This window comes from Triturus cristatus, chromosome 4_2 (assembly GCF_964204655.1).
Source record: "Triturus cristatus chromosome 4_2, aTriCri1.1, whole genome shotgun sequence".
Classification (NCBI taxonomy): Eukaryota; Metazoa; Chordata; class Amphibia; order Caudata; family Salamandridae; genus Triturus; species Triturus cristatus.
Window position 1 is genome coordinate 481,530,084 of NC_140586.1, and position 27,841 is coordinate 481,557,924.

At 47.4% G+C, this 27,841-nt stretch overlaps 1 protein-coding gene across 1 annotated transcript in view; it reads left to right on the forward strand.

The window, feature by feature from the left end:
• Nucleotides 1-27,841, forward strand: part of ZZZ3 (zinc finger ZZ-type containing 3) — a 333,973-nt gene that overhangs the window by 121,618 nt on the left and 184,514 nt on the right. Inside the window, exon 6 of the mRNA XM_085602036.1 lies at nucleotides 988-1,059. Coding sequence (XP_085458162.1) covers nucleotides 988-1,059 — 72 coding nt within the window. The remainder of the gene's footprint in view (nucleotides 1-987; nucleotides 1,060-27,841) is intronic.

Consider the following 27,841-nt stretch of genomic DNA (forward strand, 5'->3'; position numbering starts at 1 on the left):
AGCCACTTCCCTGCAGAGGCCATAGCAGAGGGAACTTGTTAGCGGAGTAGCATGAACTGTAAAAGAACAACCATCCTTTGAGCGTCATGAAAGTAGGGAGTTACGATTATCTATCACAGTTACATAAAACTCTGGAAGATTGGAAAGGGTGTACTTTTCCTTGTAGAAATGCAGGACGGTCATGTATACAATGATGCACTAAGCAAAATATTTTAAATCTGATATGCTTGCTTTGTCACCAAAAGACAATCTATACTCTTTAAAACGAAGTGAAATGAGCTTTAGGGCTGTATGTGAAACCGCTTTTGCAGCAACAAAGCATCTTAACTGAGAGGCAAAAGTAAATGTCTATTTAGTCCAGCCTAGATCTCATGAGTACCTTTTGTATTTTTTAACTTTCTTGGGCTACTTAAAGTCGGCAATGATCTTCCCTAATGTGTTAAGATGGAAGAATCCAGTCTTACCCATGGTTACTTCTTAAAATCCAATTATGAGATTACAGTCAGAGTATTCCAGTTCTTCACCACATTAGCCGGTGTAGGTGATGAATCCAGCATACACATTCTGGGGATAATTGGTTGTCAATCACTGACACATTGTTTTTAAAGATTTAGTTTAGTGCCATTTACATTGATCCAACTGTCAAGGGCAGGTATAGATTGAGTAAACAAAGGCTTTGAGCCAAATGACGTGATGGATGTACTTTGTTTTTGGAATAACATTTTATGCATGTCAAACTGGAGAGACATTTGTTAAAATTGGTAAATTGAAGAGGGCGGGGGAAATGGACTAATGATTAGAAAGAGGTAATTTAAAGTATAAATTGTCTTGAGGCAAGACAACGTTTTATGGTTGCAATTTAAAGAGGGTAAACTCATTGGGGAATGGCTCGTAGCATCAATACTTTCTAGATGTTTAATGGCAAAGTGCTAGGTGACGTATCCTTCATCAAAAAGTAAATTCTGTCTTGTACATCCTATTAAATAGTTGATAAGAGGAAGACCTTGTGACGAGTCGAAACCGGAAACATTTAACCAGCTATGGTCCGTAGAAGAGCAGGTAAATGATTGAAAATGTTCATTTCACATCCTAAATGTATCCTTTTTATTCTAACTGGAAACATTGCATGTTTTATTTGATAATAACCTGTTTTGTAACCAGGTTCCAGAAGCTTGGGTATTTTGTGCATTCTTTAATTTTCTGATTTGTTTCAAATGAAAATTATGTTTTCTAGTTCCCTCATAAGCTTTTACTTCCCTCTTTGTTGATCTGTTTCACAGTGGTGATTGGTCACTTGCAGTACATTTGATGTGCTAAATGAAAAAACATTGCAAACATTACTTTACTCCACAGGTTGTGATGCTCTTAGAAAACTTCATTTGGCACCTATGTTGTATTTTAGACATTAGTATTTTATAGAAGTTCTATTTCGCTCTCTGTCTCTGTTCTGCTAAGTGATGAGGAGATACTAGTACTAGTAACTGGCGAATTTCAGTGCTTTGACAAATTTGAACCAGAACTCCTGTTTAAACTTTTTTTTTCTCTGAATTTCATTGTTTTTTCTGATGTACATTAGAAAAAAATAGAGAATAACTTAATGAACAAATATCCCCGAAACAACAAAATATACAATAAGGGGAACTGTAGAGAATAATTTTTAAAGTGTTTAAAATAAAAATAGTGCCATACAGCATTAAGCTCCAACCAGTCATCTGGTTGCTCTTAACCAGAACTTAGTCCTAAGGGCTATTTAAGGCTGACGGCGATGAAGTGCAGGTTGAATACAGAAACCAGATTCATCCCTCTTTGAAGTTTTAAGGTCTGACCTAACCTCTGAAATGTAATTTAAAAATCCTCTGCGGGGCAAGGCAGCATGTTGTTCAGAGAAGGGCTCAGTAAGGCCAAATAGCAGTCGTGCGAGGTCCCTGTGAAGTCGGTGACTTTTGGTGGGAAAGCTCAGAGTGGGAGAGATTCAAAATTTGCGGCCACGGACGGCCCCTCGCCTGCTGAATGCTTTTGGTTCTTTCACACAGTCAAAATTTCTACATTCAAGCTTAGTCACTTTTTTGAGGCTCTGATTCCTCCAGCAGCACAAGGCTGCAAACTATAGCTGAAGAAAGGTCTAGGAGGCCAGATACCCTCAAAGCATCATCCTGCTGAAATGGATTTGCTGCTGCGGAAAGCTCAGAGTTGGAGCAACCTGGATCTTTAGCCCAGCAGCAATGCATTTTTGATAAGTTTGACTTGGTAGGTTGGTCTCAGTCCCTTAGAGATCCCTTATTTTTTCTATGATCCAGCTTTGACGGCCAGTCTAGTTGGAACTGGTCAGCTGGGCTCTTCGGGTAAAGGGCTTCTAGCAGCTTTTTGTGTCCCTGTAGTGTAACAGGTCAGCCATCTGACCCATGGAGAACACTTATTTGTCCTCGGTACAAGTTGGAGCAGGTCCAGCCCTTCAGGTCTCCTCACAGATCTCAACAACAGGTGAAGTCCTCCTTACTCCAGTATTGGAGCTTTCATAGATTCCCATAGCCTGTATCATTCCCCGTCGTCGGAATGGGAGCCTCGGTAAATGAAAAATAACATAGCAGTAGGTACAAAAGAGAAAGAAAGGCCTCGACTTCATCTCATTTTGTAGCATATCCCCCTCTTTTTGCAAAAGAGACCAAAAAACCTGTAGCAACCAATTGGATTAGCCTCACCCCATAGAACTTTCCTGAGAGCACCTCAGAGCCTCAGATTTTCTACCGCACGTTGTGCTAAGGGAGTCTCCACTGAGCTCTGCTCAGATTTCTCTACAACTTTTGGATTTCATCTTTTATCTTGAGGATTTCAGACCAGGAAAAGAGCTTTATTTAAAGCTTGTGCTACTTGTTCTAAAAAAAGACTTTACATTGAGGACAAGCATAAAGACTGCATCTATTGCTTGTACCCTGATCACAAGGCCACTGATTGTAAGATCTGCAGGACCTTCTCTACCAAGACTCTGAGAGACCGGGAAGGACGTCTATTGACCTGGTTACAGAAGATAGTCACATAAGGAAGTAATATCTAGTGACAGTGAAGATTCCTCCTCAACTACATCTTCAAGGAGGTCTAAAAAGAGGGGTAGGTCTTCCCCTTCAACTTCGACTGAACCTCCTACTAAGGCCTTACAAAAGACCTCTGATAGGTCTGACAGGCCCAGTCCCAAAAAATCTCCTCACCGAGGTGTAAAGTCAAGGTACTTTCTACTCAGGTGAGCCATGGACCTTCTGTTTCCTCTCCACCATCTGACAAGGCAAATCTTTTCAAGAAACCAGCATCTGTACCTCAGGAGGGAAAATCTGAGAAGAAAATCAGTCCGTCGACGACGGCAATATCAGGTACGTCGACGACTGCATCTAAGATTCACCAGGCTTCGATTCCAGCTCCGTCAACGGGCCCGTCGTCGAGAGCTTCGCCTTCGACGACGACTTCGTCTACGCTACAGGTACCCGTCACAAATTTCGTCCATGATGATGACGCCGATGATGGTGTCGACGGCGACTATGTCGATGACAACATCTACGATGGTATTGACGACAAGCTCGTCGACGTTACTGTTGACGATCAGCCCATCGTCGTCGACGATCCGTTCTCAGTCATCGATTCCTTCGACCTCGTCTACGATACAGAAAGTTCAAATTTCTATAAAAAGACGCAAAATCACACCTGAAATGACATCTCCGTGTAGAGTGACACCACTACCCCAGGCATTGCTCTTGGCGAGGAATATTCAGAGGAAGAAGAAGGTCCTTATGGGGATGTGTACAGTCCATCCCAACTTTATGTAAAATACCAGGACTCGGATTCTGACTATTTTTACTTGGAACAACAATACCCTCCATGAGATAGACCTCAAGAGCAAACACAACAGGGTATGGTGGCCATGCCGTCTTCTCTTATTAGTGACTTTCAAATCATGTTGTTAGATTATAAGAGGAGATTTCCTTCTCAAACCTCTGATCAGCAATCAATGCAACCGCCGCCGCCACCACCACCACCTCCGACCTATTCTTCGGCTGCGGTGGCTCCTCAATTATCTCAACCTCCGGAGCCGGAACCAATAGAAGGTCGCCAGAATATCATCACTGTGCATGATGATAATGATTCATCAGATGATGATCAGAATGTCGAATAGGTCCCGAATCCAGATAGAGAATGGGACGAATATATCTTTCCGGATCCTGCTTTGCCATCACCGGATCCTATAGATTCTCCTCCAGCAGACATCGGAGGTTTCCATAAACTTATGGAGAGAGCTTCCAAGAGGTTTGGCCTTCCCATTCCAATTGTACAATCAGAGTGCATTCTTTATGATTTTAAGGAGCCTTACAGAAAATCCATCCCGATTTGTGTAGCATGTATGGAGTGAGGGAATAAAGGTGAGGGAATAAAGGTGATGCAGTCTCCAGCTACCGTCATCCCTGTTCTTCTGCGGCTGGAGAAAAAATATAAGGCTCCTGACGATAGTCCCGCTTACCTGGTTGGTCAACCGAAGCCGGATTCTGTTATCTCGCAGGCGTCTCAAAGTAAGTCATAGAATCCATCGGCGCCCCTTAACACACCGCCGGATAAGGAGGGTAGGCGCCTAGACAATGTGGGGAAGAGGTTTTCTTCTATGTCCAGCCTCCTTGTTAGAACTGCCAATGCACTAGCAATTTTGGGACGATATTATCGCCAAATGTGGTGCGATTTATCTCCATTTTTGGATCAACTGCCAGATGGTTTCAAGGCTGACGCGAAGAAGATCCTGGAGGAAGGAGAGCGGCCTTCTTCAGAAATAATCGATTGCGCAATGGACATTGCCACCACTGCTTTTCGCGCCTTGGCAGGTTCAGCTATTCTAAGACGGCAAGGCTGGCTTCGGGCTACCTGGTTTCGCCCTGAAGTTAAGAATAAGATCTTAGATTTGCCATTTGATGGAGACCTGCTTTTTGGGAAGCATTTGGACGACGCTCTACAGGACATCAAAAAAGACACAAACGGCAAGGTCTCAGGGGACATTGAAATACCACAAAGTGCCTTTCCGGGGTGCAAGAGGAAAAGGCTTTTCTACATACAGAGGAGGATATCAACAGCGCTACTCCTCCTATTCCGTCTTCAGTCATACAAACCTCAGTACTCTCAATGCCAAGGCCATTCGGCGTCTTTCTCTCGCCAACCTTCAAGAGGACGACAGGGGCGTCGGGGGAGAGATGCCTCTAAACGCCAATAGCGGCTTCCCGGCTCTGCCTACTCTTCCTGCACCCCCGGTAACATCAGTGGGGGGGCAAGATATCACAATGTCTCCACAGCTGGAAGATCATAACATCAGATCGGTGGGTCTTCAATATCATCCGGTTGGGCCACACATTAGAGTTTCAACACCTCCCACCACCTTCCAGAGCCCCACGCGCCACTGAATCAAAACATCTACATCTACGTCTCGAAGCTCATCAACTGCTTATCAAAGGAGGGATGGAGCCAGTACCTCTATCCCAACGAGGAAAAGGGTTCTATTCCAGTTTTTTCCTGGTTCACAAGACGGAGGAAAAATGGCGTCCTATCTTAGACCTGAGGGAGCTCAACACCTATCTCATAAAACTCTAGTTTCGGATGTTATCTCTTCAGGATATTTTGCGTCTCCTGAATCCAGGCAATTACATGGCAACTCTGGATCTCGAGGACGCACACTTCCATGTTCCTCTTCACCCAGCCCACAGGAGATTTCTATGCTTCACAGTAGCCAAGAGCCACTTTCAGTTCAAGGTCCTGCCTTTCGGCCTCCGATCCGCTCCGCGGATATTCACAAAGGTATTGGCCCCAGTTGCAGCGTTTCTCAGAAAACAGTCTCTACAGGATTTTCCCTACCTGGGCGATCGGTTGATAAAAGCTCCATCTTCTCAAGCAACTACAAGGGCAGTCGAAAGTTGCATTCAGCTTTTCAATCCTCTGGGTCTTCAGCTCAACAAAGACAAGTCAGTCCTTCTTCCATCCAGGTCTGCCAAGTTTCTAGGGTCCATTCTGGATACAACTTGTTGCAAAGCTTTCCCATCAGAGGAAAGACCGAAAAGGCTGATTCTTTCCGCCCGTCAATTGCAAAGAAGACGATCTCTGTCTGCTTGTTTGTACAAATCTCTCCTAGGATCGATTTCATCCTGCATTCTCTTAATTCCGCATTGCAGACTTCGTATGCGCCCCTTACAAGAACAACTGGACATGCAATGGCGGAAGGCACGTTCAACGACAAAATAAGTCACTCATCTTATGAGAGAGGCGGTCAACTGGTGGACGAGCAAAGACCATATCTCGAAAGGTCTCACTTTCAAGGTTGCTCCAGTTCCTTTGATACTGACCACGGATACCTCGCTAGAAGGCTGGGGAGCGGTTTTGCAAGACCTTCAAGTAAGCATTCACTGGAAACCCAAACAACGCACTCTCCACATCAATCTTCTGGAGCTCAAGGCGATTTGGTTGGCTTTACAGGCTTTCCTTCCGAGGATTCAGAACTCCACCGTCCTGGTCCGTACAGACAACACGATGGCCATGCATTATGTGAACAAACAAGGTGGAACGAGATGTCCACTTCTTTCCAAGGAGGCCCAAGAGATCTGGGAATAGGCAATTCTTCAAAATCGCTCTTAGCAGAACATCTTCCAGGTACCCTCAACACGACAGCAGATACATTGAGTTGTCTGAAGTCGGTCTGTCACGAGTGGGAGCTGGGTCAGGACACTCTCGACAGTGTTTTCGCTCGTTGGGGCACTCCGTCCATAGACCTGTTTGCTACCCCAGACAACAGGAAATGCCTGTTTTATGCAAGCAGGGATCACCATCGAGGATCGTTGGGGAATGCTCTTTCGATGGCCTGGTCAGGCGCATTTGTTTCCGCTATTCTGCCCCTGATTCCTCAGTAAACTCAAGACAGAACCCTGCACAATGATTCTAATAGCACCGGCGTGGCCCCGCCAGTTCTGGTTCACAGAGCTTCTCCCACTCTCTCAAGATCAGCTGGTTCACCTGTGTCCCATTCCTTCTCCATTGACAATGTTCCAGGGCCAAGTAGTGCATCCTGATCCGAGCTCACTTCAGGTGACCGCGTGGCTCCTGAGCATGAGAATTCCAGAGTTTAAACATCCCTCAAGAATGTAAAGAGGTTTTAGCTCAAGCCCGTGCACCAAGTACAGATAAGACATATCGCTCAAAATGGAAACGTGTCTGTTTGTGGTGCCACCGAGAGAACCTTCATCCGTTCTCTTCAGCTCCTCATCAAATATTGCCCTACATTCTATCTCTGGCCAAGTCAGGTCTTGCACATTCTTCCATCAAGGTACACCTGGCGGCCATCTCTAGATTCAGACGGACAGCCTCTGGCTCTTCCCTCTGGCTCTTCCCTCTGGTCTGCAAGGATTGTCAAACAATTCCTCAAAGGACTCTTTAGAGTTTTCCCTTCAGTTCGAACTCCGCCTCCAATGTGGCAACTCCACTTGGTTCTTGCTCATCTCATGAGACCCCCGTTTGAGCCTATTCATAGAGCGGCTCTTAAGTTTCTGTCATGGAAGGTGGCCCTCCTTCTAGCCTTAACGTCAGCCAGGAGAGTTGGAGAGCTTCAAGCTCTCACGATAAAGGAACCTTTTTTACAGTTCAAAAACGACACTGATTCTAAGAACGAATCCGAAATTTATTCCAAAGGTCCCTTCGGATTGCTATTTGAATGAACCTGTCGTTCTAAAATCTTTTTCCCTCGACCTACGACTCCAGCAGAAAGGTTTCTTCATTCCTTGGATGTCCAGAGATGTCTGAAATTTTAGGATTTCAAGAAATCTACGCAACTTTGTCACTTTTAGTGCTCCTGGAAAAGGTTTTCCCCTTTCAAAGTAAGGAATTTCACATTGGATTGCCAGCGCAATTCACTACTGTCACCAAGCGGCGGGTAAGCCGCTAGAAGGAAGTGTACGGGCTCACTCCACAAGATCAGTTTCATTATATGCTGCTAAGGCAGCTACATGGAGCAGTGCCCATACTTTCACAAAGCACTACTGCTTGGACTCTTCCACACGGAGTGAGGCGGCAGTGGGACAAGCAGTCCTGAGGAATCTCTTCCAATAAGCGGTGAGCTTTCCCCTTCTATCCCTCCTTCCTGTTATTGCACATTTTGTATCTGGTAATATTTACTGACTAATGTTTCAATGTCTGTTTACTTATGAAAGTATGGATACAGAGTTATTTCAGTATTTATGTCACAAAATGTGGTTTATTGCCAACTGCTAGCTACTCTGATACAGGCTATGGGAATCTATGAAATTCCAATACTGGAGTAAGAAAACAAGTTACTTACCTGTAACTTTGGTTCTCCAGTATTGGTAACTAATAGATTCCCATGCGCCCACCCTCCTCCCCTGGGAAAGCTCAGCCTTCAGCAAATGTGGTTACTGTTACACAACGGCTACGAAAATCTGAGGCTCTCTCAGGAAGGTTCTATCGGGTGAGGCTAATCTGATTGGTGGTTACATGTCTTTTGGTCTCTTTTACAAAAAGAGGGGGATATGCTACAAAATGAGATGAGGCCTAGGCCTTTCTTTCTCTTTTGTACCTACTGCTATGTTATTTTTTTATTTACCGAGGCTCCCATTCTGACGACGGGGAATGATACAGGCCATGGAAATCTATGAAAGTTACCAATACTGGAGAACCAAAGTTACAGGTAAGTAACTTGTTTTCTTCTCCCTTCCACAGGTCCAGTAATTGTCTCAGGAGGGTGCCCAGGGGTGCCACATTTAACTCAATAGCCTGTGATTGGGGATAACTCCTGTCTCCTTCCTAACCAATATAGAAAACATTCCCAGTTATAGCACTACTCACTTTTGCAGCTGTTCCTGTGTACCCTACTGCAAACAATCCCACTGTGTTCCACTCTATCCAATTCTAAGATGGTGAAACCCTTCTGCCCTGGTGCAGGACCTGTTGGCCTACCTCAGACGTGTAGCCAAGGAATTGAGAAACCCATCCTCTGTAGTCACTTCAAGCCTGTACTGGGGGCAGCTCTTCCTCACTGATTGGTGCCTGCCTGCCTGAAGAAACCAAGAGGGGCCCTGTCCAGGTGTCGGTTAACATATGCCTGTGACAGTGTAGACCTCTTTGAAGTTAATGAAGCTCCTGGGCATAGCCCAGATGGTCATCCTGCCAGAGGAACAGAACCCCCCCCCCCCCCCCTCCGATAAGCTAGCCGCTCCCCTACACCCCTCCCCCTCCAAACCAAGTCCTTTCTCTCCGCTCCGGGAGCTGGGTCACACCTCACAGGGCTACTCGACTCATAGGTGACAGGTTAGAGCTCATTTAACTGGGAAAAAGTAACTTTTTAAACCTATCTTTTTCAAAATATATATATTACGAATCTGACTTTCACATGTGAATTGGGCTTGTAATACAGATTTTAAAACTCAAACAATGACATTTGTAGAGGTTTCCTAGCCAGAGTTAACAGTGTTAAATGAAATATTGTATCCCAGTGCTTTCCTATGGAAGAGCCAATCCTGCTACAGTGAAAATAGCTTTTGGGACATTTCACGGTAAGGACATGTTAAATGTTTACTTATCCTACCTTATAATGTCATGCACCCTGTCTTCTGGACAGTAAGGCCTTCCTAGGGGTGACTTATTATTATTTATGGTGACTTCTAGCTTACAGGCCGTGGGTACCCTTGTTACAATATACTCGGGACTTATAGATAACTTAAAGACGCCAATTAGGAGTAGAATGAATACCAAATTATAAAAAGCAAATTTACTCCAGTATTGGAACTTTCATAGATTCCCATAGCTTGTATCATTCTCTGTCGTTGGAACGGGAGTCTCGGTAAAGTATAAAGATTGCATTTATTGCTTGTACCCTGACCACAAGGCCACGGACTGTAAAATCTGCCGGACCTTTTCATCAAAGACCCTTCGAGACCGCGAGGGACGTTTACTAACCTGGCTACAAAAGCTAAAGTCACGTAAAGAGACTGTATCCAGTGACACCGATGAGACCTCCTCTGCAACATCTTCGAGGAAATCCCAGAAAAGGGGTAGTTCTGTAGTAGGGGTTCTCTGTGTATAGTCCTAATCTAGGAATAGTCCCGCCCATGTGCGGGGACCCCGGAGCAATCAAAATATCTCTTAAGCTGTCCTGCATTTGCAAACCTGCAAAGACACTTAAGAGACAGACAAAATAATACAGCCTAATAACAATATGGCTGCACTGGCCAGCACTTCCTCTGAAGTGAACACAAAAGCCAAAATAAAGTTTAAATGTCATTTTTATTCACATCTGACATGTTCCTTTATTGTATCACACTCCCTTCACCAAAATCCCTTTAAACAATAGAGAGGAAGGGGTGGACAGACAAGCCCTATAGGCTGTCATTATGTGTCTGCTAAAAGAATGCCGTGCCTTTAAGGAACTCTCCAGAGACCCCCGGTATCCCAGGATGCACAGCCAAAGCAAGTTACTTTCCGTTCTTTTTTCCGGCTCCTGCTAGCAGGACCCGGGAGCATTGAGCTCTACCCTTTTGGGTGGATATTGGACTAAAATTTATTTTTTGAAGATAAAAGTTTGTTCATTCGACGTCTAGAGCCTTTCTCTGCTGCATCCTGTAGTTTGGTGCAGTTTGACCCACTCTTAGCATGGCATTTATTTGATAAATGCCTTGAGTGTGGGAGGAAAATGGCCAAGACGGACCCACATGATGTCTGTATTCTCTGCTTATCTTCACATGTCCCTGCTACATTTGACATCTGCAAGACCTTCTCCAAGAGGACCCTGAGGGACAGAGAGAAGATTCGCCTTCAGGGACAGGAGAAGCAGAGAACAGGTGGGACTTCTGGGCATGGAGGATCTCCTTCCCCATCCTCTGCCCATGCTTCAGCCACTGGAGGGACCTCCGGGCAGAAAAAGGAGCAGAAACGACGCCTACCGGCCGGAAGATCCCATTCGATGTCGAGGACGACTACGTTGACGGCGAGAGGTACAGTACCGGTGTGTTCGCCGTCGATCCAGGGCTCTGGATCTCGGCGTCCTCGACGTTCGACGTCGGGAGAGGGGCCGGCGAGACCTCGGACTAGGTCGCCGTCGAAGGCTTCACAGTCGACGTCGACACACCATCGACGTCGTACTGAGCCCCGCAGACAGCGCCGCTCGCCGTCGAGGCGAGCCCACTCGCCTCCTTTGCCGTCGACTCATAGATCGACGACATCGACGCGGAGCCACCAGGCAACGGACGTCGAGGCGAAGATCGCCGTCGGGGCGAAGGAGATCGCCGTCGAGGCGATATCGCTCACCGTCGAGGCGACATCGCTCACCGTCGACGTCGAGAGGCTCGCCGTCGAGGAAAGGCAGGGGACGCCGTTCAACGTCGAGGGGACGCCGTTTGCGTTCAGCGGCGAGGAGAAGCCGTACGAGGTCGACGCACGGTTCGACGTCAAGGACTGGTAACACTTCTTCAGTGATTACGATATCCAGTCGTGGATCTAGGAGAGGAGGACTCTCTCCCTCGATCACTTCGGCCTCTTCACGGGGTAGACCCGCAAAGAAGAGAAGGGTGGATGGAAGTCCGGACAGGGCTAGTCCGGGTTCTCCTGCAAGGAGTGATGGACGGAGAGAGTCGCCAATGGACCCGCTGCCACTGCCTATACCGCGACCGCAACCTCAGCCTCAGCCGCGGCCTCAGAAGCGTGCTACGCCTCCTCCTCCTGACCCCCGGCTCCTGGTGGCGCCTCCTAAGCGACCTACGCCACCTCCGCTGCCACCGCCTCCGGTGCCACAGCTCCCGCCTTCTCCTCGGCGGCCAGTGGCTCCTAAGAGACTGAGATCACGCTTTAGATCGCGCCGGAGGTCACGGAGCAGACACAGATCGTCCACTCACACAAGGCATGGACGACGGAGGTATAGATCTCGATCCAGAGGCACGAGGTATTCGGACTCTTCTGGCACTGGACGGCTTTCCCCCACGTTATCGGAAATACCGCCTACTAGAATCTCGCCAGTGGATGATATTGCCACTTTCCAAGATGTTCTGATGAGAGGGGCGGCAAAATTGGGAATCTCAGTGACAGTACCAGTTCCCCCTACCTCTGTGATATTCGAGACATTACACAAGGCGCATCTATCACGCCCCCTCCTCCCTTTGGTTCCAGGTCTGGCGGAACCAGCCATGGAGGTCTTCTTGACACCGGCCGTGGTGAAGTCTGCTCCCTCAAGGTTGCAAAAGAAGTACAGGGCCCCTGATTCGGACCCGGCGTTCCTCAGGGTGGGCCCTCCCCCGGACTCTGTCATTGTGGTTGCGGCTAGGAAGCAACATGCCACGTCGCCATTTTCAACAGCTCCTCCAGATAAGGAGAGTCGCAAGATGGACTCCTTGGGGAGGAGGATGTGCTCTACGTCGGCCACGACTATGAAGGCTGCTAGCGCCTCCGCTCTGTTGGGTCGCTATGACCGATCATTATGGGACTCCCTGCAACAGTTTGCTGACTCCCTGCCTAGGGATAAACGGGAAGACTTCCAGGAGGTGTTGAATGAGGGCATGATGGTCTCCAACCAGATCATCAGTGCAGCGGGGGATGTGTCATTGCTGGCGGCCCATGGGTACTGTCATGGAGTACACATGAGGAGACATTCCTGGCTGAGACTTACCTCTCTAAAGCGTGAAGCGCAGCAAAAGATTGCTAACTTGCCTTTCTCTGGCACGACGTTGTTCGGGTCTCATGCGGATGACGAAATGGCCCGCATGAAGGCCGAAGCAGAAACCCTGAAAGCCGTGGGGTTGAAAAAACCCAAGGAACAGAAGAGATCATTCCGTTCCTATGGCAGGCGTTATTCTAAACAACGCGGCCAAGGGAGTCAGTCTGGTCAACAACAACAACACCAGCAACAACAACAGTTCCCGAGGCAGTCCTTTCAAAAGCGCCAGAGGGGCAGAGGACAGCATCAATCCTCGTCGGGGAACAAAGGCCCGGCCGGGTCGAAGCCCTGAAAGGTCACTTCCCCCTCATCCGTTACCCGCTCCGGTGGGGGCAAGTATTCCATACTACCTGGCAGAGTGGAGAACAATAACTCGGGACAAGTGGGTGCTGAATATTGTTTGCAATGGGTACAGTCTTCGTTTCACCAGCCCGCCTCCACAGGTCCCACCAGTGCGCTCTCCCTACATGGTGCGAGAGCTCCAGTGGGAGGCGGACATTCTGTTAAAGAAGAAGGCAATAGAGACTGTTCCTTTGAGGCAACAAGGAAAAGGTCTTTACTCAAGGTTCTTTCTCGTCAGAAAAAAGGACAAGAACGAGTTCAGGCCTATTCTAGATCTGCGTCAAGCAAACAAGTGGATCCGCAGAGAAAAGTTCCGTATGTTGTCCCTGCATCAGATTTACCCTCAGTTGCATCGAGGAGACTGGCTGTGCGCCATAGATCTGCAGGACGCTTACTTTCATGTGCCGATCGCACAAAAGCATCGCAAGTTCCTGAGGTTTCTGGTAGGCAACAACCATTACCAGTATACAGTACTTGGTCTGAAGTCTGCACCAAGGACGTTCTCCAAGTGCATGGCAGTGGTGGCAGCACACTTGCGGAAGAACAAGGTGTTTGTGTATCCCTACCTGGACGATTGGCTGATCAAAGCTTCCACGTACCAGGAAGCCCAGTGTCATTTCAACAGGACAGCTGCCTTGCTTCATCGCCTGGGACTGCACATCAACATGACGAAGTCAGTGCTGATCCCTGTGCAGTGTCTCCAGTACTTGGGGGCCTCAGTCAATACTTTGAACGCAAGCGTGTGTCCTTCGGAGGAGAGACGCTTATCTATCCGTTGGAAGGCCCTGCACTTCCTCTCAGCCCACTCTCCTGCAGTGAGGACGGTGGCCTCTTTACTGGGTTCGATGGCTTCATGCATCTTTCTCACCCCCGATGCACGTCTGCATATGAGGCCGCTGCAGGAATGTCTGGAGGATCAATGGGACCAGAGGCGGGGGTGTTGGGAGGACAAGATTCATCTGTCCCAACACGCTCTACAGTCTCTGAAATGGTGGTGCTCCTCAGAGAATGTCTGCAAGGGGACTCCTTTTCACAAGGATATTCCGGTCCAGACCATAGTGACCGATGCGTCTCTCCAGGGCTGGGGAGCGCATTCGGGCCCTCTTCAGATTCAGGGGATATGGTCACAGACGGAGATGACTTACCACATCAACTTTTTGGAACTCAGAGCAGTACACTTGGCCCTGAAGGCGTTCCATCCCTCCTTTAAGACGAACTCCCTGCTAGTTCAGATGGACAATACTACTACCATGTATTACCTCAACAAGCAGGGGGGCTCCCGTTCACGCACGCTGTCTCGGGAGGCACAGACTATCTGGGATTGGCTGGTGGCCAGGAACCTAACGATCACGGCAACCCATCTGCCGGGAGTGCAGAATGCCCATGCCGATGCGCTCAGCAGGCTCGTTCAAGAAAATCATGAGTGGGTGCTAAACGACGACTTGCTAAGAGACGTCTTCGCAGAGTGGGGCACTCCGGATATCGATCTGTTCGCTACGGCAGAAAACAGCAAATGCCGCGACTTCGCGTCCAGGTACTACCTACCAGGGACACTGGGGAATGCACTATGGATCAGCTGGTCGAACAGATTTCTCTACGCCTTTCCACCCATTCCCCTGATTCCGGCGGTGCTGATCAAGCTGTCGCAATCCAGAGCCAGGATGATCCTGATTGCTCCGGAGTGGCCGAGGCAATGGTGGTTCACCGACCTTCTTCACCGGTCTGTTCTACCACACCGGCGCCTGCCGTGTCGGCCGGACCTTCTCACGAAATTCGGAGGACAGATGGTTCACCCCAATCTCTCGTCCTTGAGTTTGGCAGCATGGCTCCTGAGCTAGTACAGTATGGACACTTGAACCTACCTCAGGACTGTATGGAGATCTTGAAAGAGGCGAACAGACCGTCTACGAGGACTTCTTACGCCTATAAGTGGAAGAGATTCTGCTTATGGTGCACGGCAAAGGACATTGACCCTACATCCTGTAAAGAAGATGTTATTCTGCCTTATCTGCTGCAATTAGCTCAATCTGGGCTTAACTTTCAGTCTGTTAAAGTTCATCTCGCAGCTTTGACTGCGTATAGAAAGGGCCCTTCCCAAACCTCATTTTTTCAAATCCCTGTGATTAAAGATTTTTTGGAGGGTTTGCGTAAGGTGTTTCCCCCTGTTAGACGACCTTCTCCACCATGGGAATTGAACGTGGTGTTGTCCAGATTAATGAGGGAGGCTTTTGAGCCTATTCATAAGGCTTCTTTGCAGCATTTGTCCTGGAAGGCTGCCTTCCTTGTGGCCATTACATCGGCCAGGAGAGTAAGTGAGATTCAGGCTCTGTGTTGTCAAGAGCCGTATACTGTATTCCATGCTTCTAAAGTGGTAATGCGTACTCATCCTAAGTTTTTACCTAAAGTGATATCTGATTTCCATGTAAATCAAATGATAACTTTGCCTACATTTTTTCAGCATCCTTCCTCTCCTGCGGAGAGGTCTCTGCATTCACTAGATGTGCGTAGAGTGTTGAAATTCTACCTAGATAAGACAAAAGACAGGTCGGATCAACTGTTTGTAAATTATGGTTCGGTAAGAACTGGTCTAGCTACCTCAAAACAGTCCTTCTCCAGATGGATTGTGTCCTGTATTCAGCTCTGTTATCAGAAAGCTAATAAGACGTTAGGGGGTAAGCCTACAGCGCATTCGACTAGGGGCAAAGCAGCGACTACAGCTTTGCTTAGGAATGTTCCAATCGCTGACATTTGTAAGGCTGCCACCTGGAAGTCGGTCCATACGTTTACAAAGCATTACTGCCTGGACTCTGATGCTAGGGCAGATGCGCAGGTTGGACAGGCTTCGCTGAGGAATTTGTTTGCACAGTGATTTGTTGGTGTTCGGTTTTTACTCCACCGCTGTTTATTGGTTGGGATGGGCTTGCCATTCTATTCATAGATTATGACTATACACAGAGATCCCCTACTACAGAAGGAGTAGTTTCTTACCTGTAACTCCAGTTCTGTAGTGGGGGTATCTGTTATAGTCATAAGTGACCCTCCCTCCTCCCCGGTGGAGTAAACTGACAGTATCAGGCCTGTTGTTATACACCTTCAAAAAGAACTGAAAGTAACTTGCTTTGGCTGTGCATCCTGGGATACCGGGGGTCTCTGGAGAGTTCCTTAAAGGCACGGTATCCTTTTAGCAGACACATAATGACAGCCTATAGGGCTTGTCTGTCCACCCCTTCCTCTCTATTGTTTAAAGGGATTTTGGTGAAGGGAGTGTGATACAATAAAGGAACATGTCAGATGTGAATAAAAATGACATTTAAACTTTATTTTGGCTTTTGTGTTCACTTCAGAGGAAGTGCTGGCCAGTTCAGCCATATTGTTATTAGGCTGTATTATTTTGTCTGTCTCTTAAGTGTCTTTGCAGGTTTGCAAATGCAGGACAGCTTAAGAGATATTTTGATTGCTCCGGGGTCCCCGCACATGGGCGGGACTATTCATAGATTATGACTATAACAGAGATACCCCCACTACAGAACTGGAGTTACAGGTAAGAAACTACTCCGTCTTCTCCTTCAACTTCAGCTGACCCCCCCCATGCTAAGGCCTTGCAAAAGACCTCTGATAGGTCTGACAGGCGCAGTCCCTTAATCTCCTCACCGAGGTGCGAAGTAGAGGGAAGGACTGGTTTCTGAGGTACTTTCTACTCAAAAGGTGAGCCAGGGGCCTTCTATTCCCCTCCACCATCTGGGAAACAACAGCTGTTCAAAAAACCAGCTTCAGTACCTCCAGAGGGGAAAACTGAGAAGAAGATCCGTCCGTCGACGATGACCGCTTCAGGTACGTGGATGACTTCAAAGATTCACCTGATGTTATTTCCAGCTCCGTCGACGGGCGCGTCGACTACTACTTCGTCGACCGCAACATCGTCAACGCTACAGGTGATGCCAGTTACAATGTCAACGACTATGATGACTACATTGACGAGGATGACGTAGACGATGATGACGACGACCACAACGACTAGGTCGACGTCATCTACACTGGTATTGACGACAAGCTCGTCCATGGTTCTGTCGACTATCATTCCATCGTCGTCGACGGTCCAAATTTCATCGGCGATCCCTCCAACGACGACCTCGCCGACGACCTAGTCGATGATTAAAAAAAGTGGAAATTTCAATTAAAAGAAAGTGACTCGAAGATTCCTCGGGAGCGGATCGATGCCAGAAGGGGTCCACCTCTCGACAGCCCCAACCCTGAATGCTGTAAAAGCACAGGAGAGTGGGATGGTCAAGCGGGGGAAGGAAAGGATGGGAACAGCAGGGAGGGAGATCTGAAAAGGAAGGGCACTCAATACATTAGCCTCTCCTATAGTATGTCAGGTTCAACTCAATCTATATGAGGGATGCGTACCTGTAAATAAACTTAAACCATGTTGTCTCCAGGTGTACTCATCCTGGATCCTCACACAAGCAATACCCTGTTCTGAATGATATAGGGGTTTCTATAAATAAAAGGAAGGCAACATGAAAACACGCTCCTCACACTCTGTGGCCAGGCAGGCAGCAAACACTTTATCTCATGCACGTTACCATACACACCATATAGTTTGTCGAGCTTCGCTTCACAGGGGATGAGCAGACTGCCGCCTCATGGCCCCCTGTTAATATACAAGGATCAGGAGTCAAAATGCTTCTTTTAACTCCGTAGCATTACATTGAATGTAAACAGTTTGTAAAGGTCTCAGGGCATCTGTATTGTTCAGGTACGACTAAACACCTAATAGCACCCAGGAATTTGCACACAGGGATTGCGAAAATAAAGGTACACCAGAACGTTGCGTAGCACGTAGCAAGAATACAACACTCAGCAAGGAACAGAAAGGCGAGGGTTTTCCCTTGCTACACATGAAAGGTCTATGCAAGAGCGCGGAGCTTCCGCGATATCGAGAGCAGCGGCTCTCAAGGATCCGGGTGGTGCATGTGCACCCTTACCCTACACGGGCGAACAGCAGACGTCGGGGTTCTCGGCTGCTACAGGAGAATAATCAGCAGCGAGTGAAACGCCGAGCAGCGTTTTCAATGGTTTACTTCTTCCGGGTTCTTCCCACGTGACCGGACTTGGTGGCGGAAGCGCGGGGATCATGGGAATTGAAGTATTATCTCCCGCTTCGTTCTCGTTCCGCTTCCACCATCCGGCTAGCCACCCCAACAGCGCCTTCGCCTTGACTTCTCGTGACCCATTCAGGGGAGGCCGAGGGTCAGGTAAGGCACGGAGAGGAAGGAGCGTAACAGAAAGATTACACCAGAGATGAACTCTCCTCGGAGGGTAACACCATTCTCTCCGGCACTCCTGTTAGAAGAGAAGGAATTTTCAGATGAGGAGGACCATCCCCTTATGGGGATGCATATAGTCCATCCCAATTACGAGTAAAATACCAGGACTCGGACTCGGAAGACTATGTTATGGACCAGCAATAATACATGCCACAAACAAGACCACAGGAACAGTTGCAGCAGGGCATGATAGCCATGCCGTCTTCGCTCATTACTGATCTGCAGCTCATGTTGTTGATTATTAGAGGAGGTTTCCATCACAGCCTTCTGACCAACAATCGGTGCAGGTTCCATCACTGCCACCTCCAACTATGGTAGTTCCTCAGATTCCTCAACCTTCAGACCAGGAACCATCAGAACGTGATCAGAATGTTGTCACGGGGCAGGACGAATCATCAGATGATGACCAGAGCGTAGGACAAGCCCCAGATCGGGAATGGGACGACTACGTCATTCCGGATCCCGCTTCACCGTCGCTGGATCCTGTGGATTCTCCTCCAGCGGACATTGGAGGTTTCCATAACCTCATGGAGAGGGCTTCCAAACGGTTTGACCTTCCCATACCTTATGAACAATCTGAATGCTTTCTTTATGATTTTAAAGAACCCTTTAAAAAGTCTGTCCGTTCTATCCCGATTGTGGACATGTATGGAGTGAGGGGATTAAAGTGATGCAGTCTCCAGCTACCGTCATCCCTGTTCTTCCGCGGCTGGAGAAGAAATAGAAGGCTCCTGCTGATGGTCCCGCTTGTCTGGTTGGCCAACCGAAGCCAGATTCCGTCATATCTCAAGCGGCCCAAAGAAAGTCGAAGAATCCGTTGGAGCCCCTTACCACACCACCGGATAAGGAGGGTAGGCGACTAGACAATGTGGGAAAAAGATTCTCTTCTATGTCCAGCCTTCTTGTCAGGGCAGCAAACGCTTTAACAATTCTGGGACGATACGATCGGCAAATGTGGTGCGATTTATCTCCATACATTGGCCAGCTACCTGATGAATCCAAGGCTGACGCAAAGAAGATTCTGGAGGAAGGAGAGCGTCCTTCAGAGATTATAGATTGCGCTATGGACATTGCTACCACTACTTTTCGCGCTTTGGCCGGTGCTGCAGTCCTTAGATGGCAAGGTTGGCTTCAGGCCACCTGGTTTCACCCAGAGGTTCAAAATAAATTCCTAGTTCTACCGTTTGATGGAGAAATGCTTTTTGGCAAGCATGTGGACGATGCACTGCAGGAAATAAAAAAAGGATACAGATACTGCAAGGTCACTTGGGACCTTGCATTACCGCAAAGTACCTTTCCGTGGTGCAAGAGGCAGAGGTTTTTCTTTGTACAAAGGTGGTTATTAACAGCAGCGCTATTCCTCTTATTCACAACAAGCGCAATCTTACAGACCTCAGTATTCTCAGTGCCAGGGCCAATCGTTGTCTTTCTCTCGCCAGCCTTCAAGAGGACGTCCGGGACGAGATTCTTCTAAACGTCAATAGCGGTGTTCAGGCTCGGTCTAACCTTCCTTCGCCCCCTGTAACACCGGTGGGGGGCAGGATATCACAATGCCTCCACAACTGGGAGATCATCACATTGGATCGGTGGGTCCTCAATATCATCTGGTTTGGCCACACGCTGGAATTTCAACACCTTCCACCATCCAGAGCCCCTCGCGCCACCGAATCCAAACATCTACATGTTCTACGTCTAGAAGCTCCCCAACTGCTTCTCAAAGGAGCAAAAGAACCGGTGCCTCTGTCCCAATGAGGCGAAGTATTCTATTCCCGGTTCTTTCTCGTTCGAAAGACAGTAGAAAAGTGGCCTCCAATTCTAGACCTGAGGGAGCTCAACACCTATCTCATAAAATGATTGTTTCGGATGGTATCCCTACAGGACATTTTGAAGCTTCTCAACCCAGGCGATTATATGGCCACTCTGGAGCTCGAGGACGCATACTTCCATGTTCCGATCCACCCAGCCCACAGGAGGTTTCTACGCTTTACAGTAGCCAAGAGCCACTTTCAATTCAAGGTCCTGCCTTTCGGACTCTGATCCGCACCGCGGATATTCACGAAGGTATTGGCACCAGTTGCAGCGTTTCTCAGAAAACAATCGCTACAAGTTTTCCCTTACCTGGACGACTGGTTGGTGAAGGCACCATCGTCTCAGGCAACTATGAAGGCAGTCGAAAGTTGCATTCAACTTTTCCAACATCTGGGACTTCAGCTGAAATTAGACAAATCAGTCCTCTATCCTTCCAGGTCGGCCAAGTTTCTGGGGGCCATTCTGGACACCACTTCTTACAAGGCTCTTCCATCAGAGGAAAGACAGGACAGATTAATTTCCTCCGCCCGTCGTTTACAAACAAGTCTGTCTGTTCGCCTATACACATCTCTTCTAGGATCGATCTCATCTTGCTTTCCATTAATTCCGCATTGCAGACTTCGTATGCGTCTGCTCCAAGAGCAACTAGACGTGCAGTGGCGACAAGCAGAGGGATCGTTCGATGACCAGATAACCGTCACTCCTCTTATGAAAGAGGCTGTCAGCTGGTGGATGATCAAGGACAATATCTCGAAGGGTCTCACTTTCACAGTTGCTCCAGGTCCTCTGATACTTACAACAGACGCCGCTCTAGAAGGCTGGGGAGCGGTCTTGCAAGACCTTCAAGTGAGCTGCCACTGGACGCCCGAACAACGCATTCTCCACATCAACCTTCTGGAGCTCAAGGCAATTCGGCTAGCGTTACATGCTTTCCTTCGACGAATACGAAATTCAACCGTCCTAGTCCGTACAGACAACACGACGGCTATGCACTATGTGAACAAACCGGGTGGAACTCGATCTCAGCTGCTCTCCAAAGAGGCCCAAGTGATTTGGGAGTGGGCGATTCATCACCATATCGCTCTTTCAGCAGAACATCTTCTGGGTACCCTCAACATGACAGCAGATACGTTGAGCCATCTGAAGTCGGTCTGTCACGAGTGGGAGTTGGATCAAAACACTCTCGAAGGTTTTCTTTCGTTGGGGTACTCCGTCGATAGACCTGTTCGCCACTCCAGAAAACAAGAAATGCCACTTTTACACAAGCAGGGACCGCCATCAATGGTCGTTGGGGAATGCGCTTTCGATAGCCTGGTCAGGCGCATTTGTCTACACCTTTCCGCCAATTCCCCTAATTCCAAGATTGCTCAGGAAGATCGAAGCAGAACCATGCACAATGATTCTAGTAGCACCAGCTTGGCCTCGCCAGTTTTGGTTCACGGAGCTCCTCCTGCTCTCTCAGGATCATCCAATTCATCTGCGACCAATTCCCTCTCTAGTGACGATGTCCCAGGGCCAAGTGGTGCATCCAGATCCGAGCTCACTTCAGTTGACTGCGTGGCTCCTGAACACCGAGAATTTCAGAACTTAGATATTCCTCAGAAATGTAAGGAAGTGCTAGCTCAGGCCCTTGCACAGAGTACGAATAAAACTGATCGTTCCAAATGGAAACGTTTCTGCGTGTGGTGCCGCCGAGAGAACATCCATCCTTTTTTCTTCTGCTCCTCATCAAATCTTATCTTACATTTTGTCTCTGGCCAAGTCAGGTCTTGCTCATTTGTCTATCAAAGTGCACCTGGCTGCGATCTCAAGATTCAGACGGACGGCTTCTGGTCCTTCTCTCTGGTCGGCAAGAATTGTCAAACAATTTTTAAAAGGGCTATTTAGAGTTTTCCCTCCGGTCAGCCCTCCGCCTCCCATGTGGCGACTCAATTTTGGTTGTTGCTCAACTCATGAGACCTCCTTTTGAGACTGTTCATAGAGCGGATCTTAAATTCCTTTCATGGAAAATGGCCCTCCTTCTCGCTTTAACATCTGCCAGGAGGGTTGGGGAACTTCAAGCTCTCACTATAAAGGATCAATTTTTACAGTTTAAGAAGGACACGCTTAATCCGAAGGCACTTTGGGAATGAATTTCGGATTTGTACTGAGAATTTCATTTGAATGAGCCGGTCATTCTAAAATCTTTTTTTCCTCTACCTACGACTCCAGCGGAAAGATCTCTTCATTCCTTGGATGTCCAAAGATGTTTAAAGTTCTATCTCCAACGCACCAAGGATTTTAGAAAATCTACACAGCTCTTTGTCGCTTTTAGTGCACCTCGCAAAGGTCTTCCCCTTTCAAAGCAAGGAGTTGCACGTTGGATTGCCAGTGCGATCCATTACTGCCATCAGGTGGCAGGTAAACCCCTAGAAGGGCGGGTGCGGGTGCACTCCACAAGATCATTTTCATCGTCTGCTGCTCTTTTCGCTCGAGTTCCAATCAAGGACATTTGCTGGGCGGCTACATGGAGCAGTGCCCATTTATTCACGAAGCATTACTGCTTGGACTCTTCCACGCGGAGCGAGACAGCAGTGGGACAAGCAGTCCTCAGGAACCTCTTCCAGTGAGCGGTGAGTTTTCCCTTCTAACCCTCCTTCCTGTTATTGCTATTGCACATTTTGTATCATGATGTTTTCTGACTAATGTTTTGCTTATATGTTTATTGCTTATGTAACATACATACAGGGTTATGCTGGTATTTATTTCACAAAATGTGCATTGTTGCTAACTAACTACTCTGATACAAGCTATGGGAATCTATGAAAGTTCCAATACTGGAGTAAGAAAACAAGTTACTTACCTGTAACTTTGGTTCTCCAGTATTGGTAACTTTCATAGATTCCCATGCGCCCACCCACCTCCCCTGGGAAAGCTCAGCCTTCAGCAAATTTGGTTACTCTGTTACACAACGGCTACGAAAATCTGAGGCTCTCTCAGTGAGGTTCTACGGGGTGAGGCTAATCTGATTGGTTGTTGCTTTAGTTTGGTTTCTTTTACAAAAAGAGGTGGATATGCTACAAAATGAGATGAGGCCTAGGCCTTTCTTTCTCTTTTGTATATACTGCTATGTTATTTTTCTATTTACCGAGACTCCCATTTCGACGACGGGGAATGATACAAGCTATGGGAATCTATGAAAGTTACCAATACTGGAGAACCAAAGTTACAGGTAAGTAACTTGTGGTGAAAGTTGTAACTTTTTGTCAAATTTGGTGTAATTCCATTCAGCTGTTTTTGCTGTATTGGCGAGCAATGTATCGTTTTGGAATTAACATAGGAAACACTTTTGGGGACCCCACTTGTTGTTGGAGACCTCTTGATGGATCACTGCAAAACACTCCATGAAGTAGGTGAAGTTTTTGCGAAAGTTTTGTGCTGATTTGTGGAATGGCGGCAAAGTTATTAGGAAAATATAAATTAGTTTTCCTATTTAAACTCTGACCTTATAACTACACAGTGGCAGTTGCCACTGTGTATATATTCCATTGAAAAAAACAAAAGTAAAAGAGACTGTATATTTGGGTGAAAATGTCAACTAAAACATATTGTGTTAAACTAATAAAACCACTGAAATGCCCCAGAATAGTTATCTTAAGTAACTAACTCATGCACTAAAGTAACTAACTTGCGCCCTCGCCATGCACTTATAATTATTTCCTTTATAACTTCCCATGTTACATCACTCATGACAATTTGTGGCATCATTGATATCACTGCAACATCTGAAATTACATCATTGATAGCACACAAGGTTGTGAGAAGAAACTCAGTTGCTGCCCAAGGTCGTCTCACACTTTCATGTTAAATCTATCTTGCTGCCAGATTTCTTCCAGCAGCTGAAGATGTACGCAGAAAGAGCATTGCAAACATTGAATGTACAGAAGAAAGTCATTTTCTACCTCTAGAACACTAAACCGATGAGGAAGAGTTCTTTATTTCCTCTGCACCTACTCAGCCATTTCCAAGGGGACCCTGCCATGATGAGTTGGACTGACAATACAGACATGCTACAAAAAATCAGGAGTAGCACAAGAGGAGAAATCTAGAGCCATCTCCACAATCAAAAAGGGGGCAACACTTGCATTTTTTTTGTAGCAAGTCTCCATTAATGACCTATACATGGCAGCTACATGATCATTGATACATGCCTTCACCATACACTACTGTGTGGACATTTATATAAATCGAGACGTGCAATTACAGAAGGTATTCAAGCATTTGTCTGCCATCATGAAATCTTTAAAACCCCCTACACCTATTTGCTGGGGAAAGGAATACAGCTATGAAATCAATACACTGCAAGTGAAGAGGTTCACACTGCAAAAAGTAATCGTTACTTTGCTGTAGGAATAGTTTTGTAGCTTGATGAATTTTCTGAATTCTCATGTGACCCTCCCATCACCTCGGAAGTGAGGGGTTAAAGCTGAAAAAAACAGATTGCCTTGAATACTGGAAAAACAGGAAGCCAAAGTAATGGATAAGTCTCAAAGGGGGTGGCACAGGGACTTCTGAGGTGTACTTCCGACGTCACAAGGGGAGGACATGGATGATGATGCACATTTAAAACAAACATATTCTAGAGAAAAGAACTCCGGACCTAAACCACACGGTGGTGGACTAATGCACCGCATGTGAATCCAGAAAATAGTTCTAGCTCCAATCTACTCCTACTAGTAAGTAACAATATTACAGGTAAATAACCTTTTCTTAGCGACAGAAGGTTAATTCTGCTTTGTAGAGGCCCATTTCTATTATCAGAAGGACACCATGACTTCTGTAGTCTTGCTCAGTGTTTTCATGAAGCTAACTGGTGGTGGTGTTCCCTCTTTTGAAAGGTCAATACTGTGTGTAGTGCATTGACTCTCTATGCTTCCGGAGTCCTCACGCACTGTCTTTTGAAATCTGAATATACTTGAGATGCTGCTTAGTGACTGCATGTGTGCTGTGCAGAAGGTAGCATCTTCTTATAGCAGACCTAATTTGTCAGTTCCATACTGATTCTGAGAAATTCAGACTCTCCTAACACTTTGACCTATGCCGGCCAGCTCCTCGTAGCCCTTGAGGTTAGAACTCCCAGATGGGCAAGTGGGAGTGCAAGAGTATATGACTACGAATTGCACAAAGATTGACTGATACGGCTTGTTTAATTGTTCACATGGGAGGGAGCCTACTCAGCACATAAGGCAGAAAATCCTCCTTTGGCCAACTACGGATATTCAGATAATCTCTTATTGTGTACTTTGTTTATTGTACAGCACTCCTTTGCTCCTGTTAAGACTATGGTGCAAGAGCACTTGCCACTGCAAATGTGTGGTCAATAGTAGGTTTACAGTTTGGCCAATATTGGCTTTCCCTAGTTTGTGTTACTGCTGCCTCCACCTCCCAGTGTTTGCTCATTAATCTGCCACCACTAGTGGTAATGAAAAATATATAAATTAAGAAAGAGATCTGAATATTCGAAACTCCAGTATTTGAGCTTCTTGCACCTATTTTATCAGCACTTTGATATCTGAGGTGTGTGTGTATGTGTGTGTGTGTATATATGTGTGTGTGTTTCTATCATTTTTGACAGACCGTTCACAAACAGTAGACCTTGATGGTAACGTCTCTGAACCCTTTTCTTTGCCATGTGGGGTGCCCCAGGGCTCAGCTCTTAGCCCCACACTTTTTAACTTGTTAGATCCTATGGGTTCCAGCTTACGTCCTACGCCGAAGACACACAAATTGTGCTGTCAGTGATGGAGGGAGCAGAGAAGGAAGCAGGCGCACGCTTCCATGACTGCATGGGATCCATCTCAATGTGGATGTCTGCCAATTGTTTAAAACTCAATTCAGCCAAGACTGAGGTCCTGAGTTTTGGCAACAATCCTCGAATGTGGACACCAGAATGGTGGCCTGATAACTTGGGTCTTTGTCCTACACCAGCCAGGAAAGCTAAGAACCTAGGCATAGTGGTAGACCACAAACTCACCATGGGGGACCATGTAAGCATGGTGACCTCTGCATGCTTCATGGTGCTCAGAATAATTAGGAAAATCAGGTTCTTTCTGTCTGAAGGGAGCTTGAGGACGGTAGTGACGGCACTTATAATGTCGCGCCTTGACTACTGCAACAGTCTTTCTTAATGTCCAAAAACATCTGAATAGGCTGCAGGTTGCCCAGAATGCAGCAGCCAGACTGCTGACGGGGACACCCAGATTTATCTCGGTGAAGAAAGAATTAAAAAAATTGCATTGGCTTCCAATACATCTGAGCTCTCGCTTCAAGGCGCTGTGTATTGTATTTAAGGCTGTGAATGGAATGGGTCCTGAGTTTCTTAAAACTAAGTTCTCATGGTATATTCCAAGCAGAAATCTAAGGTCTACAGGCTCCAAACAAGTGAAAACCCCCTCTTTTAAGAAAACAAATTGGGAAGGTAGAAGCTTTGTCTACTGTGCCTCTAAAGCTTGGAGTGAATTGCCTTTCACTCTGAGAAACGCCTCTGATCTCACTTCTTTTAGGAGACATCTTAAGACCTGGTTCTTTTCCCAGTTTTAGATCTTTGTGTCGCAGGTATTCAGTGCTTAGCGCCAGGACACCTTAGGGTAAGCGTGCACTCTACAAGCTTTAATAACATAACATAACATCCTACTGGCAGTCGCCAGTAGGTAGTTCTAGTTAGGACCAAGATTCCATAGGAAGAGCATTTCTTGTTTTGCTTATAACTTTGGCGTCGTTTGATGAATCTTCATGAAAGTTTCCAAACTAATTCTTTGTTTATATCCGCTCCTGTTGGACCCGGCCTCGTGGTGTGGCCCATCCAGACCCGTAGCAACACCAGACTAACCCCTACACCCCACACGACCCTGACTAGCGTAGCCTACCCGACCCAGAACCCGGGGCTACCCACGTTCTCCCCTCCATCTTCCCGACACCGGGCCCCCTTCCCCTTCCATTGGCCTCGCGGCCTCCAGTGACCCGGCCCAGCACCCCAGATGGCCGCCCTCAACCCAAGCGCAACCCCGGCCTAGTCGCGCCATGCCGGCTGGGGGGGAGAGAGCTCCTGGTGAGCAGGAGAGGGAGGAGTAGTTTCATTCACACCTGGCCTCCTCCCAAGAGATAGTTTTGATCGCCCCTACGGCCACCCTGAGGGCTGGCTCCACGCCTGCTGCGTGTCTGGGATCCCTCCCGACCCCCGCTTCGAAAGGATCAAAGGGCCGCGTGGCAGGAACCCCCAACAAACGACCCCCAGGCGCTAAGACCCCTGCCCGTGAGGGCTCCGGACATCAAAGAGGAGTCACCCTATAACAAGGGGCGCTCTGGGACCCTCGGCAGTTGAATCCTGGAACGAAACGAGCCCTGCTGACGTGGTCGCGGCTGAAGAACATCCTCCCAAAATCCGACGGAACTCTTGGAACCTCGGTGAGCCCTGCAGACAGCGTCGCGGCTCCACCTGGCAGAGACGGACTTCTGCCTAAAAACATCCGAGCCCTGCTGACGTGGTCGCGGCTCACCGTGCACCCTGGAGAACTCTGAGCCATGCTGAGCGACTCGCGGCTCCTGGAAGATTGTCCGACACCCTGACTCGAGCCCTGCAGATTTGGTCACACTCAAGAGACAT